Source organism: Anthonomus grandis, chromosome 8, assembly GCF_022605725.1.
Source record: "Anthonomus grandis grandis chromosome 8, icAntGran1.3, whole genome shotgun sequence".
NCBI lineage: Eukaryota > Metazoa > Arthropoda > Insecta > Coleoptera > Curculionidae > Anthonomus > Anthonomus grandis.
In genome coordinates, this window is record NC_065553.1 from 27,877,141 (window position 1) to 27,894,802 (window position 17,662).

At 34.8% G+C, this 17,662-nt stretch overlaps 1 protein-coding gene across 1 annotated transcript; it reads left to right on the top strand.

Moving 5' to 3' along the window:
• The first annotated feature begins 2,733 nt into the window (after positions 1-2,733).
• Positions 2,734-3,866, top strand: LOC126739431 (mediator of RNA polymerase II transcription subunit 29). Its single transcript, XM_050445118.1, has 4 exons — positions 2,734-3,122; positions 3,180-3,241; positions 3,401-3,485; positions 3,544-3,866. The coding sequence occupies exons 1-4, from the start codon at positions 2,922-2,924 to the stop codon at positions 3,754-3,756; spliced, it is 561 nt and encodes a 186-aa protein (XP_050301075.1). The 5' UTR covers positions 2,734-2,921; the 3' UTR covers positions 3,757-3,866.
• Positions 3,867-17,662: the final 13,796 nt, after the last annotated feature.

The window sequence follows — 17,662 nt, forward strand, 5'->3', positions numbered from 1 at the left end:
TATCAAAATTCTCAAAAATCCGTAGATTTTCGGCTTATATCCATATATCGAAGAACATAACCAAAAATCCGTAGATCTAAGGATAAATCCGTAGGGTTGGCAACATTGGAGATGTGCGATGTTCATCGATGTGATTATTGTTGCTCCAAAAACGTCGATGTTCGGTGTTCTACCAATAGTACAGTCAATCTGGCATCACAAAGGGTCTGCACTTTCGAAAAATACATCATGTTACCATTTTTTGGGAGTTGATAGTGGTCCATGAGAAAAGCTTGAAATCAAAAAGATGAATCCCCCTCCTCTCCAATTTTTGGAAATTTCAAAAACATTTTGGATTTTATTTTTCGCGCAAACGGTTGGACGTACGAACAGGCAAGTAAGACATAAAATGCTTTACAATTTCATTCATGGGAGCAAAACCATGCAACCAATCAGGACAAAGATAGAGGGCACCCCAAATTAACCAAAATTCAGTTTTCCGAATTTTCATGGTGAAAAATTATTTTTTTTACAGTCGCTTGAATTGAAAAAGCGAAGAGCATAAAAAACACATACAATTCAAGTATAAACTTTTTTGTAAGATAAACCGTTCTTGAGTTACAGCGTTTTGAAAAATCTAAAAAAAATTTGGATTTGATTTTTTGCCGAAACGGTTCGTTTTACGAAATACGAGGGTGGTCCGATAAGTACTCAGCCTACAAAAGAAGAACAAAAATTTGGGAGAAGTGACAATTTATTTCTCTACATAGTACTCTCTTAACTCAATACATTTCATCCAGCGATGCTCCAACTACTTTAATCCATCTAAAAAATGCGTTTTCTGGAGGACTGCAAAGTAGGCCTACGTGAAGGCGATAACTTCCTCATTCGATTCGAATTTCTACCCGGCGAGTAATTTTTTCAAGTTAGAAAACAAGAAGTCGCTCGGGGCAAAATCTGGCGAAAGTTCATACAGTTCAACCAATTTAGCCGTGGCGATGGCAGAGGTGTGAGCCGCCGCGTTGAAATGGTGGAAGAGTATATTTTTTTTCCCCAAATGAGGCCGTTTATTATGTAATTCGACGACGAATTGGCACAATAAATCAACATAGTAGAGCCCTTAGATTGTTCTATCCTTCTCCAGGTAGTCGATGAGGATCACACCTTGTGAATTCCAGAAAACGGTGGTCATCACCTTTCCGGCCGATAGGACCGTCTTCGCCTTCCTCGAAGCATATTCGCCGGGTAAAATCCACTGGTTGGACTGTTCTTTGGTCTCTGGTGTATACCAATGGTTCCATGTTTCGTCGACCGTCATAAATGGATGCAGAAACTTCTTCAGATTACGCTTGTACAGCGTCCAAGACTGCTCTGAAGTGGTCTCATTGTTGCGCTTGTTGTCTAGAGTGAGCAAACGCGGCACTTATCGCATCAACAGCTTTCTCATGCCGAAAATTTCATAAAGGATATGACCTATATATTTGTGTTCTGTGATATGACCTACGCGGTCTGTCGAGATGCCTGCTGTGTCAGCTATCTCGCGCCCTTTCAATCGTCGGATTTTTGTCACATTTTGCTCCGTGAAAGCCATTTTAAGAGCACCTGGGCGTGGCTCATCAAAAACCGACGTGCGACCACATTGAAACTTGTTAAACTAATTTTTGACGGTTGCTATCGAAGGAGACGTAACGTCTCATACACTGCATCCAAGCTTCCTTTGATATCGCTGCGTAATTTGCCTTCAAAAAACAAGAACTGAATCACCGACCGATATTGCTCGTTTTCCATTTTTCTAAAATCTGTGGACACCACCATTTTCACAGGCGGTCAAATCAAAACTGCAAGTCCAATTTGACTGAAATTTTGTCAGTAGCCGTCTACGAGAATGTACTCATAGAATTAGAGAAAGGGTAGAATGAAGGTCTAGTGCTGGGATATCGCAATGAAACATCGATGGTGACATTGAAAAGTAACATCTATGCCTTAAAAAGATCGGTGTTTTCCTACATCGATGTCAGGAAAACATCGAAGACTGACTTAATCAAAATTAAATAAACACTTCACTTATAAATTAAAACTTATAGCGAAATCCATTAGAAAAAAAATTGTGGCACTAGGGCGGTACCGACGCTGGTTCGGTTCAGGTAAAAAACCGCACTGTTTTGCCAATGGTTTTTGGATTTAGCCTTGAGGGGAAAATTCACGAATTGGCTATTGTTAGTTGAGGTAATGTTTTACGTTACCTTCCCTTAAAATTTAGTTTTGCTTATATGCAATTATTTATCAAATTCCGTAAATTATAAATGCAATTTTTTCTACTTAAGGGATGGTAACTAGAGCCGCACGACCTCCCATAGCTCGTGCGGAACTGGGTGCATTCAGGGCAAAAAGGGCCACTTTGGTGCCCCAATGGATTACACAAACCTGCACTATTAATTACACCAATGGTTTGTAAATTATGCCCTGTTTCCGCAATCGTGCTACATTTTTTCCCAAATAGAATTCGCTATTCGTGTGGGTCTGGATAGTGCATAGAAATAAAACATCGATGGCAAAAGCATTGATCAAGAAGATCGATGTTTCAAAAATATCAACACGTAAAGGTTTGAGACTATCGTAAATCGATTTAGGTATTCATTGTTAATATCTGGACAAAAATTTAAATCCCTTGGGAATTTCAGGAGATACGGGCATTTATTGATTAAATAACAGGGAGCGCGGACTATAAATTGGTCGCTGGCAACCGACATATGCTGCGTTCTCGATTTTGGTTGCTGCATAAGATCGGACGCTAGCTTCACACAAATATAAAACTGTTATTGTTTTCTTGGGTTTGGAATAATAATAATAATAATAATTATAATAATAGATTAGACTCATTTTCTCATTGAGATCAGCAATAGACACTTTGTAAAATAATCATCTATCCCATCCCAATCAATATGTATTCACTGGCGGACAAAAATATCCCCTTTAATATTGCCAAACAACAACAAGAAATGCAACAACAGCAGCAAGCCGTTCAACAGCAACAAATGCAACAGGCCCAACAGATTCAGCAGAGCCAACAGCAGCCACCGCAACCTTTGGATAACATATCGAAAATCAAGTCGTTGGTTGGACCTCTTCGGGACACTTTGGCTGTAAGTTTAACCTTTTTTTTATTAATATTAAGATTCTATATGGCTGAAATATTTCAGCTCACGATAAAGACAGCTGCACAAACTTTAAATCAAAATAGTCAGATTGATTCAGGATCTCAGTAAGTATGAGAAATAATGAGTTAAAGAGCATTTGTATTTAATTTGTAGTTAATGAGCATTCCAAAATGTTTCTTCATAGTACATATAAGGTCTATTTTGAGTACCCCATAATAAAGCTTTTTTTGTTTAATAATTTACTGTGACTTTTTATTTTTTAGGAAAGCACCAGACATACAAATACCTCGCTTTGATAAAAACTTAGAAGAATTTTACTCCATATGTGATCAAATTGAACTTCATTTGGTAAAAACTGATTATTTCCTTTATAGAAGGAACTCAATTATTCTATTTTTTTTTACAGAAAACTTCAATAAAATGCTTAACTCAAGCTGAGAGTAGTAATAGATATCTAAATCTACCAGTAAACCCCAATAGAAGTGAGAATATTGGCATGAACGAGAATAGTTTGACTTATCAACAGTTTCTAGCTACTGTGGGTTCTCAAGTATCTTATACTAAAGAAATCCATGAGACCCTGTTAGCAGCTGCCCAGAATATTTCACCTTCAGAATGACATTTTCAGTATTAAAGAGGTTTAGTTATTTGGCATATGCCATGACATTAATAAATTTATTTATTATCCATTTAAATTGTAATTATAAAAATATAATAAGTTACATCCAAGTTTAGTGAAAAGTATCTGTATCAGTTAATATAAAAAACTCCATATTATATGACTTAAAATCATAGTAAGCAAAATAAATAATTTAACACAGCCACAAATTACAAACGAGCCTATAAAAAAGAGAACAATTTACAAAAAAAAAAACTTATTAAAAAGTACAAAATTTAGTGTGAAACAGATTTATTTGTCCTAGCATGCACTAGCTCTGTGAACCAGTTGGTTCATTCATTCCATAGTGTAGTGAAATGGTATTACAAAAGTTTCAGATGGTCTGATATTTCAAGAAGGAATTCCAAGTTTAAAAAATGTCAATACCTGAGGACAGTCTATAGCAGCATTTATTACTTTATGTAGGAAACATAAATCTAGTAGAATTCTTTTTGCCTCTAGTGTAGGCAAATTTAGACCATCCCCACCCATTGATAGTGTGATATCCGCTATTCTAAATACAACAATTCCCAAAAATGTAATTTTCCTGATATTGTACTTCTGACTGAGCACTGGTTGAGGCCTAGTGAATGTTTTTTTAATATCTGATTATCTTCCTATATCAAATTTTTGTCGTCAACAATCTATACATGGAGGAACCATGATCGTGGCTAGGCAAACAATTGAAACGATTTTTTGTAATATTGATAAGTATGATAATCTTCTGTTAGAGAATGTTTTTGAATTCTCTCTTTCTTTTTGTAAGAGTTTTAATTTATATATTCTTTGTGTTTATAGGCCACCTACAGGAGATATTGCTATGTTTCTGGACAAACTTGAATCTATTTTATCCCAGTTGTCCCTACACTCTAAGGTTATATTGGCTGGTGACTTTAATATCAACTACACTGATGAAACCTTGCCACGTACTTCTCTTTTAAGTTTAAATTCTTACGACTTGAAAATGCACGATCTTTCTCCCACACGAATAACTTCTTCATCTGCAACTACAATTGACTATTTCTGTACAAATTTTGATGACGTTTTATGCACAGTACTCCCATCTGGTATTTCCGAGCATGAAGCTGTTCTTGCTAAAATGCCATACAATACTGTATTATCTTCATCTCATTATATGGGAAGAATTTTCAGCAGGAGAAATTTCAATGCTTTTTCTGCTGCTACAGCTTTGGTAAATTGGAATGCACTTGAAACGGCTTCTGACCCATTTACTTTATTTTTTCAAGTTCTGTGGGAAATGAGGCTTAAAACTAAGAAACGAAAACCATGGGTTACAAGAGGCCTTAGAATTTCAGCTAAAAACCTCCGTTTTTTGACTAAATTGTGCAAATATACCACAAATGAAAATATCCTTGTATATCGTAAGAAATACCGTAGTCTGTACAGAAAGACAATTAAAGCAGCAAAATCTAATTATTATAGGGATCGCTTAAATATGTCATCAAATAGGCAAAGAGAGTGTTGGTCGGTTATTAAAGATTTTAGACATTGCCATAGAAAAGTGTCTGAACCGGAGTTAAGACCTGACATTTTAAACGACTATTATTGTGATATACCTAATATCTTGCTCAAGGGCATTCGTAGTAACATTAATTCCTTACACTATCTTCAACAAGTGTCGGTTAAGCATTCATTTTTCTTTCATCCTGTCGATCTTACCGAAGTAAAAAATGAAATCAAACGCCTAAAAAAACATAAATCATCTGGAGCTGATGGGATATCTTCGAGGTTGTTACTCTTTTTGCCTGATTTAGCCTTAAATGCTTTAGTTTCTGCCATAAACAATTCTTTACATATTGGCATTTTTCCTTCATGTTTAAAAGAGGCAGTGGTTATCCCTCTTCATAAGGTTGGAGATTTGGATCAGCCTTGTAATTTCCGTCCCATTTCTATTTTGTCTACCCTCTCTAAGATAGTTGAAAAACTTGCAAAAAGCAGAATTTTGTCCTTTTTACATCATAATGGCATTTTGTCTGCAAATCAGTTTGGATTTCAAGCCGGTAAAGGGACTCATGATGCTGTTTTTAGCTTTTTGGAGAGCGTCTATGTGTCCTTGAATTCTGGAGAGTCATCGGCGGCAGTGTTTTGTGATCTATCCAAAGCATTTGACTGTGTGGATCATGGAATACTGTTATCTAAGCTCGATAAATATGGTTTTAGAGGCGTAGCGTTGCGATGGCTTGAGTCATATCTATCAAATCGTACTCAGAAGGTTTCAGTGTCTGGGCCTTTGTCTGCTTCTAGATCCCTAAAATGCGGCGTTCCCCAGGGTTCAGTGTTGGGACCACTGTTATTTTTACTGTATGTGGATGACTTGAGTTCATTGAAACTGCAGGGCAAGGTGGTTCAGTTTGCTGATGATACCACCATACTATGGAACCATAAAAATTCTGATTATATTAAGACTTGTATCCTTGAAGACCTTCAGATTTTATCAGGGTGGTGTGCTTCCAACAGGCTCGTGTTTAATGTAAGAAAGACGTCTATTATGGGGTTTAAGTGCGATGTTCAGGGTCTGATGTTTGACGAAAATCCCCTCTTGCAGAATAAAGAAAGCTGCAAGTTCCTAGGAATTACCATTGATGGTCGCCTTCGGTTTGAAGATCATATTTTACATTTAGCTGGGAAATTATCTTCTGGATGTTTCGCAGTAAGAATGGCAAAACAAGAGCTGGGAGGGGTGGTTGCACGTTCAGTGTACTTTTCACTTATTGAATCTCATATTCGGTATGGCTTGCCTTTTTGGGGTTTAACCAATAAGGGGCTACTTAACATTATCTTTGTTATTCAAAAAAAAGCAGTTAGATACCTGTGTTCTGTGAAGTTAAGAGATTCTTGCAAACCCCTCTTCATTTCTGAAAAAATCCTAACTCTTTTTTCACTCTTTATCTTAGAAACAGCTGCTCTTATTCAAAAAATTCCCAAACTACCCTCTGACACTGGCCATTTGACTCGTCGTGTAAATGATGTTCCCCTACCTATTCCTACGTCTTCCCTTACCAAAAACTCATTAATCTACATAAGTAAAAAAATGTACAATCATGTTCCTCTGTGTGTTAGACATATATCGGATGTTAAGAAATTTAAAAGAGAATTAAAGTCGCTTTTATTGGCTAAGGCAACCTGGATGACTTTTTTAATGATAGGTTTTAACCTTGGACATGTTGGAAAGTTTTCTTTTTTTCCTTTTTTCTTCTCTAGTTCTGTCAACAAGTTTACCTTTATTTAGTAATTGATTGTTTTATTTAGTTATCTTTAATTCAAGTATGTTCAAAAAGTTTTGTCTTCTTGTGTTTAATTTTGTTCATTGTTTCGTCAATTTTTGAAATTGTATTTGTGTTTTGTTTTTTTAGTTTGTAGGATGCTTGTACACAAGATTATTCTTACGTAATATAGCACATTTTCTTTCTTTCTTTCTTTCTTGTATTTGGAACTTTTTCAAGCTGCCCAATATAATGATTGTAAGATAGAAATCAAACAACCAGTAATTTTGGTAATTCTGCCATTGGTTGGTTACATACAGTACGATCGGTCGTCATATCATTTCCAGTGGCGTAACAAAGTAGCCACGGGCCTGTGTGCGAAAATTTTGCCGGGCCCCAAATAAAATCAAAAATCTATAGGTTATTATAAAAAAAAGTAAAACATTTTTTTAGGAAGAGCTATTTTTACTGTATGTGGATGACTTGAGTTCATTGAAACTGCAGGGCAAGGTGGTTCAGTTTGCTGATGATACCACCATACTATGGAGCCATAAAAATTCTGACTATATTAAGACTTGTATCCTTGAAGACCTTCAGATTTTATCAGGGTGGTGTGCTTCCAACAGGCTCGTGTTTAATGTAAGAAAGACGTCTATTATGGGGTTTAAGTGCGATGTTCAGGATCTGATGTTTGACGAAAATTCCCTCTTGCAGAATAAAGAGTGCTGCAAGTTCCTAGGAATTACCATTGATGGTCGCCTTCGGTTTGAAGATCATATTTTACATTTAGCTGGGAAATTATCTTCTGGATGTTTCGCAGTAAGAATGGTAAAACAAGAGCTGGGAGGGGTAGTTGCACGTTCAGTGTACTTTTCACTTATTGAATCTCATATTCGGTATGGCTTGCCTTTTTGGGGTTTAACCAATAAGGGGCTACTTAACATTATCTTTGTTATTCAAAAAAAAGCAGTTAGATACCTGTGTTCTGCTAAGTTAAGAGATTCTTGCAAACCCCTCTTCATTTCTGAAAAAATCCTAACTCTTTTTTCACTCTTTATCTTAGAAACAGCTGCTCTTATTCACAAAATTCCCAAACTACCCTCTGACACTGGCCATTTGACTCGTCGTGTAAATGATGTTCCCCTACCTATTCCTACGTCTTCCCTTACCAAAAACTCATTAATCTACATAAGTAAAAAAATTTACAATCATGTTCCTCTGTGTGTTAGACATATATCGGATGTTAAGAAATTTAAAAGAGAATTAAAGTCGCTTTTATTGGCTAAGGCAACTTGGATGACTTTTTTAATGATAGGTTTTAACCTTGGACATGTTGGAAAGTTTTCTTTTTTTCCTTTTTTCTTCTCTAGTTTTGTCAACAAGTTTACCTTTATTTAGTAATTGATTGTTTTATTTAGTTATCTTTAATTCAAGTATGTTCAAAAAGTTTTGTCTTCTTGTGTTTAATTTTGTTCATTGTTTTGTCAATTTTTGAAATGGTATTTGTGTTTTGTTTTTTTAGTTTGTAGGATGCTTGTACACAAGATTATTCTTACGTAATATAGCACATTTTCTTTCTTTCTTTCTTTCTTGTATTTGGAACTTTTTCAAGCTGCCCAATATAATGATTGTAAGATAGAAATCAAACAACCAGTAATTTTGGTAATTCTGCCATTGGTTGGTTACATACAGTACGATCGGTCGTCATATCACTTCCAGTGGCGTAACAAAGTAGCCACGGGCCTGTGTGCGAAAATTTTGCCGGGCCCCAAATAAAATCAAAAATCTATAGGTTATTATAAAAAAAAGTAAAACATTTTTTTAGGAAGAGCCTATATATATTCTTCATGTACAGCGAACAAACAAAACAGTTGACACTAACTCACTATAATTTAAAAAAATTTAAACAACACAAAATCAAAATAAAAACCAATAATTAATAAAATAAAATAAAATAAAAAACAGATACATAAAATAACCACAAAAAACATTATTTAAAGAAAAAACCACTAAAACAATTATAAACTACCAAAAAAATTTTTTTTCCTAGCTTTTGAATGCGCAAAATCGGTTATTATATTAGCAATATCTACTTTTCGAACTTCCCCATTTTCTATGGAAATAATTGCTAAAGCTGATAATCTTTTTTCAGCCATGCAATTCCTTAAGTATGTTTTTATTAACTTTAATTTTGAAAAAGACCGTTCATGCAACCGAAGCTGGAATGGCCAAAAAAATATTACAAGCTGTTAACAATCTCACTGGAACTCGAAGACGAAAAATAATTTTTAACAACAATAAAATCTAATAAATCAAAAATAGACGTTAAATTATTTAAGTCGTGCTTAAAACATTCTCTAAAAGAAAGCGCCTGGAAAGAAATTGTATCCGCAATATCTTCCGAATATTTAAGGTGTAGAGTTTGATACATTTTGTGAATTTCAATGTCAGAAAAAGAAGGATCTCGTAAAATACTTGGGGTAAAACACGAAAATAGGAATAAATTTTAAAAATCCCAGAACTTCGATTTTTTAATTGAGTTGTTATTATATCTATTGTTTTGAAAAAAAACGTTTATTCTCCACCAATCATCATTTGTTTGAACTTGATAATTTGTTTTTATCGTCAAAATATATTTTTGGTCTTGATATTCTTTTATTTTTAAATTCATTAGTAGTGCCCCATTGCCCTGCTAATTGAACAGCTTCGGTTTTAATAAAATCAAAGTCATTTCTTATTTTATTTATGGTTTCATTAGCTGTCGTAAACATTTTGGACGCAGCTTCAATATTTTGATCTTTTTTTTTTGTAAAATTTTTGATAAAGTATCAATAACTTTTAATATTTTAGTTTGAAGGATAATAAGAAAAACTGTTTCAAATTCTTCCATGTGCTTTCTTAAAGATTTTGCTTCAGTAACTTCTGATCTATTTATTGAGGTTAAAATTATTTTTGTCGGTGCTTTTAAAATATCTACATATCTAAAACGAAGAGCTTTTAATGTTTTTTCTTATTTCTACTAAATTTTAATTTTAATTGCGTAAAACCGGGTCAAATTTGGCAAGCAGATTTATCACAGATAAAAAAACCCCGGGATTTTTAGAATTCTTAGTTTCGTCGTGACCTCTAAATGGCATATTGCAACATGCTAATGTAAGTGTAACTTCTACCACACGCTCCAAAACTTGTCTCTAAACATTAATTTCATGTCGAATTTTCAAATCAAGCTCAACATCGATAGTTTTATTTAATCTCCAGCGACCAAATACGGCGCAAGAAACGTTATGGTTAAGCTTTTGCTCATGCCTGTTGACTGTTTGTTGAAGATGTCTCCAATCATTAGATCCGGCCCCAAGAGCATCGTTAGCCTGCCCAAACAACCAACAAGGTAGGCAGTAGTATTTGTCCAGGAGTTTCGAGTAGCAAAACCACAAACGCTCAGTTTTTATTCCTGACATACTCGTTTTAGTGTAGTAAAAAGATGAAAAACTCCTACCTTGTTCATTTTTAGGAAAGGGGCCTAATGGTCTACAGGGTTCATTAGTAACTAAAAACAACAACAACAAGTAAAAACTTCTCCACTAATACTAGGTTTTGGCATTTTTTTATAAGAAAATGCTTTTTTATATCGACCCCTCGATTGGTTCTCCATTGGTTCGTCCCGGGCCCCTTTTGAAGCCGGGACGGTGTGCCTCGCACACATGGCACACCGGTAGTTTCGCCACTGATCACTTATATTCCCAGATTTAAAAATAGGTTTTAAAAAGTTTTTTTTTCCAGAGGCGCGAAAACCACTTGAACTAATAGACGAATTAAAAAATAACCATTTTTTTCAAATCAAATCAAATATATTACAGAAAAAGTGATATATCTAAAAATTACATAAATAATAGTTGTACAGGGTGGCCAGATAAGAATGCAAAGTGCTGTATTTTGGAAAGTATTCGTTGTAGAGACTTGCGGTAAAAAATTTTATAACTAAAGTGGCCAAAAGAATACCGTGGAAAATATTTTTAGATTTCCAAGATGGTCGCCAGGGGGCGTAACCGCCATATTAAACTTTTAAGTGATTTTTCACTGAAATCTACTCAGTAAATGTTACGAAAAAATATATGCTTTTTAAAGCCCAGCTTTACTCGAGTAATTTTTGTTAAACACTTTGTGACGTATCTATTAAAATAAAGTGGTGGGGGGTAATTCAATGTTTTTTTAAATAAACAGCTGTAACTCCTAAACGACTGAACGGATTTTAACAAACTTGGTCTGGTTGGAAAAAACATTTATTGTTCCATCAAATCCGTCTTATCTATGATATGTCTAGTTCTTAGTAATGCCGCTAGAGCGCGTTTTTTGATCTAATAACAGATAATTGCAAAATTCTCTAAAAAATTAAATGCAATAATATGACTTTTTTTTTCATAAAAATGTAGTGAAACGATAGCTAAATAGGGCAGTGAAAACCGTATCTCGATATTTTATTCATAGCCTGAAATATCGAAGAAAGAATATTTAGTTATCATATAATTTTAATAAGACGATATTACACCGATATTTATTGTTATTTATTTGTCTTTTTTCAAGGTTTAATCATAAAATATCTTAATTTAATAATTTTTAAATAATTAAAATATTCTTTGTTCAAAAAGTTAAAAAAAAACGCGTATGGGCATAATAACAAAAATTACCGATTTTGAAATAAAACTAATGCCTCCTTAAATGCTCGAACCGTCTTCCATCAAACTTAATGTATTGTTGGAGCCGCTTAGGCGTGGACATTACAGCAGCTTCAATTTCTGCTCTTGACAGGCTGTAAATGGCTTCTTGTATTCGTATTTTCATGTCGTCTCTAGTTGTTGGTTGAATTTGGTAAGCAATATCTTTCAACCGACCCCATAGGTAGAAGTCCAAAACAGGTGAAGTCTGGGGATCGAGGTGGCCAAGGAAATAGACTTCCTCGCCCAATACACCTCTGTTGAAATCTTAAATCTACATGTTCTCGCACATTTCTTGAGAAATGTGCTGGGCAACCGTCTAGTTGCAAAAACATATTTCGTCGTAATTGCAGGGGTATATCTTCTAATAAAAGAGGCAATTGGTTCACCAGAAAATCAAGAAATATGGCACCATTTAGTGGTTGATCAAAGAAATAGGGACCTATAATAGTTTTGCCCAGAATGCCACACCACACATTGAGACTCCAATGGCCTTGATGTTGGACCTCCCGCAACCAGTGAGGATTGTTGTCACACCAATAATGCATATTATGCAAATTAATGTTTCCATCACTCCTAAAAGTGGCCTCGTCTGTCTAAAGAATTTCGGATAAAAATTTTCTATTTTCCCTAATACTGTCCAACATCCAATGACAATAATCTAACCATCGGTCAAAGTCTCCATGATTCAAGGCTTGATGTAAAAACCATATGATATGAGCGCAGTCTAAAAATTTGAAAGAAACACATTGCGAAATATGTAAAGTAGTATTTTTTGTGAAATAAAAATTTACCTCTGATCCTTTAAAATGTTTAGAATAGTAGTACGTAATATACTCAACGCGCGAGACATTGTTCTCGTACTAACGTGGGGATTGAATTCCACGTATGCTAAGACATTAATAATATTGTCTTTCCTTGTTCTAGCCGAGTGTCTTCGCAACTGAGGTCGAAAGCTGCCAGTATTACGCAAATTTCGCACTAAACGCGAAAAAATTCTCGCATCGCGTAAACGCCGATTTGGATACCGAGCTCTGTATACCCTTTGAGCCAATGCCGCATTTTGAAGACATTTAAAATATACCGCAATCATATCGACAGCTTCATCATTTGTAAAAGGTATTTTAATAATTTAAATAATAATAGGTATTTTAATAATAATATTTTAATACTTTTAACGCTTTACTTATGTGTGCAACGAACACAAATTGCACTGCCTAATTTTAATATTTATTGACAAGTTAATTTTAGGCATTTCTTTTTTCCTCCATGGCCTACTCTTCAATATTCTGCCTACCTTGCACTTGCATTTTATATGCATTGATTATTAACAAATAATATTTTATTTATTTAAAAATTATTAAATTAAGACATTTTATCATTGAACCTTGAAAAAAGACAAATAAATAACAAAATATCGGTGTAATATCGTCTTATTAAAATTATATGATAACTAAATATTCTTTCCTTGATATTTCAGGCTACGAATAAGATATCGAGATACGGTTTTCACTGGCGAATTTTGCAAGTTTCTGTTAATAGGTCAAAAAACGCGCTCTAGCGGAATTACTAAGAACTAGACATATGACAGATAAGACGGATTTGATGAAGCAATAAATGTTTTTTCCAACGAGACCAAGTTTGTTAAAATCCGTTCAATCGTTTAGGAGTTACAGCTGTTTATTTAAAAAAACATTGAATTATCCCCCACCACTTTATTTTAATAGATACGTCACAAAGTATTAAACAAAAATTACTCGAGTAGAGCTCAGCTTTAAAAAGCATATATTTTTTTGTAACATTTACTGGGTAGATTTCAGTGAAAAATCATTTAAAAGGTTTAAGATGGCGGTTACGCCCCCTGTCGACCATCTTGGAAATCTAAAAATATTTTCCACGGTATTCATTTGGCAACTTTAGTTATAAAATTTTTTACCGCAAGTCTCTACGACGAATACTTTCCAAAATACAGCACTTTGCATTCTTATCTGGCCACCCTGTACACCTAGATATACAGTGCATCCCAAAAGTTATGTCTAAATTCATTTAAAATTCAGGGCTGTATTCGAAAAAAAAACGCTCGGACCCGTCGATTTTTATTTCAAGTTGCGCATTTTTGTGCGTGAAGTTTGTATATACAGGGTTGCTCAAAAATAAATTACGACCATCAACTTCATTTTTTTCAAAAGAAAGCACCTTTTTTTTATTTCGTCTTTGAATTTCGCGTGGAATTCTACGTATGTTTCATGCATCATGTCCTATACCTAAAGTCAACAGTTCCGGAGTTATGGCGCGCACTTCTCTGCGAATTCTCTCTTTCAAGTCGTCTAGATTATTTGGCATATTAACAAATACCTTCGACTTGAGGTATCCCTACAAAAAAAAGTCCATTGGTGTTAGGTCAGGCGACCTAGCAGGCCATTCGATGGGTCCTCTCCTTCCTATCCACCGATTGGGAAAGGCTTCATCCAAAAATGTACGCACAGTGGCAGCATAGTGCGGATGAGCGCCATCTTGCTGGAAAATTAGTTCTTCGTCAGGATAGTCTGGGTCCAATGGATTTGGAAATAAAGCTAGTAATGCTGGAACTAATTCAAATTGGAGAAAACCGAGATACACTTGTTCCGTTAAAGACTGTTCAAAGAAAAAGGGACCTATTACTCCTCCGCGCACTATTCCACACCACACACTTAGTTTTTGAGGGTACTGGGTGTTTACGTCCATCATCCAATGCGGATTTTCTGTTGCCCAATATCGACAATTTTGTCTGATCACACTACCATTCAAACAGAACGTGGCTTCATCGGAAAAAATAATATTTGTTAGTATACGTATTATTATTTAGATTGCACATGTTTTGTAAGTGTTCACAAAACTCATTTCGCCTATCGAAATCGTCATCAAATAACTCTTGCACAGGAATAACTTTATAGGGGTGATATTTGTGCTTTTTAACTATTCGGTGAACTATAGATTTCGCCATGTGTAAATTTGCTCCAATCTGCGACAGAGGAGTACATGGATTTTCTTCCAAAGAAAGCAAAACGTCAAGTTGTTCGTTTTCATCTTGAGCAGGACGACCAGATTTCGGCAGATCTCTAACATGACCGAATTCTCTAAGTTCAGCCTCTATTCTACTCACCACCTTTTGACATATCGGAGGACGATCAGGATGGATTTCATTGAATAATTGAGCAGCTTCTCTTTGAGTACGTGTTCTATCACCAAACCCAACCATGCACAGAATTTCTATTTTTTCTCGTTCCGTTAACTTTACCATTGTGAAAACCGCAACTTTGCTCGTACACTTCACACTTGACAATATCTGTTTGGCGTACAGCTGTCATACAGTTTCTATGAAAATACACGGTGACCAGCCAACAATAAAAATACACGAATGAATGGAATTTTGCTCTGTATAAAAATTTTCAGAGATAAGGTGACTCGTAAGGTGAACTTCAATAATAATGTTTGGTCGTCTTTTTTTAACTGTTGACTTTAGGTATAGGACATGATGCACGAAACATACGTAGAATTCTACGCGAAATTCAAAAATGAAATAAAAAAAGGTGCTTTCATTTGAAAAAATGAAGTTGATGGTCGTAATTTATTTTTGAGCAACCCTGTATATACAAACTTCACGTACAAAAATGCGCAACTTGAAATAAAAATCGACGGGTCCGAGCGTTTTTTTTTCGAATACACCCCTGAATTGTACATGAATTTAGACATAACTTTTGGGATGCACTGTATATCTGTGTGTGTACAAGAGAACCTTACAGCAATCGCACATCCATCCCTTATTACAATAATTTCCTAATTCTAACAACTATATAAAACTTCTCTATTAACAATTGATGATTTATACACTTAATTTGTTTAGTATAAACCTGAAATGCATTTTTATGACCTGTCCAAGATGTTAGCAAATATATCAAAGTTTTGACTCAAATATAATGAAATTTTTTTATTAAATAGATTTCGGTTGTGGATGCGTCTAAAATCTGTAGGGAGTATATCGTAAAATTTAGGACCAATATATGTTACAAATGTCTGATTTCTCCTTTAAGTCAGAAAAGGGAGGTTCACAGACACTAATAAAAGAATTGACTTAACATATAATTGTTGTACCGTCATAACTTGAGCTTCCTGGAACAAGAGTTTAGTTGAGTATCTAGTATTTTTTTCAAACATGACTTTTAACAAATATCTTTGGGTGACATTGAGAATATTTAAAGTTGTTGAATAAGTTCCGCCCCACATTGACAAACTGTATCTAATTATCGATTCCGCCAACGCAAAGTATAGCAATTTCAAACAATTCAATTTTGGCATACATAAATTTCTAATTTGATAAAATTTATAAATTAATTTTCGAAGTTTTGTGTTTGTGCTTTCTATGTGTTTATGCCATTTCATATTTTGCATTTTAATTTCATCGGCTTCATATTGATAATTGTCAAGAATAATAAAACACATTAATTTTGTTTTATCCATATTTATTGCTAATTTATTCTCTTCCAACCATTGATGTACTTTTGCGAATTCACGGATAATATGCTCGACTGTGTCGCTCCATTTATCGCCTTGTACAAAAAGAACAGTGTCATCTGCATACGAGATTAGTCTACCTGTTGTTAAATCTAAGAAATTGTTAATGTACAAAGAAAATAATAGCGGTTTTATAAGTACTTTGCTCATTTCTAATTCTTACACATTGCCGTCGATCTTGAAGATAGTTTCTTATTAAAATTTGAGCCAAACCCCTCAAACCATAACCTTTGAGCTTTTCTAGAAGAATATTATGACGCAGTATCGAACGCCTTTGTCAAGTCTAAAAATATTGACATTGGTTTCTTATTATCATTTATTGAACTGTAAATAATATTAAAACTACTTTTATCAATATTAAACTGTATTCAAAAATAAGATATAAATTACAAAACGTATAGAAATAGTCTGCGACACAACACGATTGCTCGCTCCTTTATTCGAGCATATCTAGAATTTCACTGACTTCGCTTTGTTTATTTGGGTTCCTACAAGGGTCCGCTTTATTGCCAGCGCCGTAAATAACTTGGATTTCGCCGGGTTGTGCGAAATTCCTAATAATTCGGCAATCCTGACACGGGCCTGCCTCAGGACTGCTTGCAGAGACACCTATAAAAACAGAAACTGTACACCAGAAATTTTAATATCATTTAATTTTATTTGATGTACGTCACATATGAAAACAGGTCTCACACTCTACTGCGGTCAACCAGGAGTCACAAGTCCTGATATCTAAATCAATATCAGTGTCTCGGGCTCGACAGGTGCCAACCAGGAGTGGTGAAACTCAGTCTTAATTCTCACCCCCTTAATGTCATTGTTATACTAAGCTTTTCAGAGACAACATGGGAGATTTGCAATAGTCCCGGAAATAACCCCAAACAGAAATAACCCCAAAGCTTTTTTTTGTCCTTTGTCCCAAAGGACAACAAAAAGCATTAGCTCAATAAAATAGAGAAAATATTTCAATAACAGATTAATATAATTCCTCAATTAAACATTAATAAGAAGTCAAATTGTTTAACTCACGATTTATCATCTTCAGACTTTGTAAAGTTTCATTCTGTCGCTCGCTACCACACGTCGGAATCGCCTACGATCCTCGGACGTTGATTGCACGTGATAGCGATCATTGGGCAGAACTGCTGTCACTTGTACAGGACCAATGTATCGTTGAACCAATTTGCCACTACTCAGTCCCTTGATTATCGGTGTTCTTCTTATTAGAACCATGTCCGCCCCCTTTAAACGTGCGTGCACCCAATCGATTCTTGTCATAGCGTTTCTTCATAGCACTCGCGGTTTTAAAGATATTACCCAAAGCCTTAACCCGATTATTATGTAAAGTTTCTAGTCTATTCGTGCTTACTGTGATATCTG

Coding starts and splice junctions, on each gene's coding strand:
- LOC126739431 (XM_050445118.1), top strand. CDS start 2,922: ATGTATTCACTGGCGGACAAAAATATCCCCTTTAATATTGCCAAACAA. Junction 3,242..3,400: donor CAGATTGATTCAGGATCTCA/GTAAGTATGAGA, acceptor TTTATTTTTTAG/GAAAGCACCAGACATACAAA. Junction 3,486..3,543: donor ATCAAATTGAACTTCATTTG/GTAAAAACTGAT, acceptor TTTTTTTTACAG/AAAACTTCAATAAAATGCTT.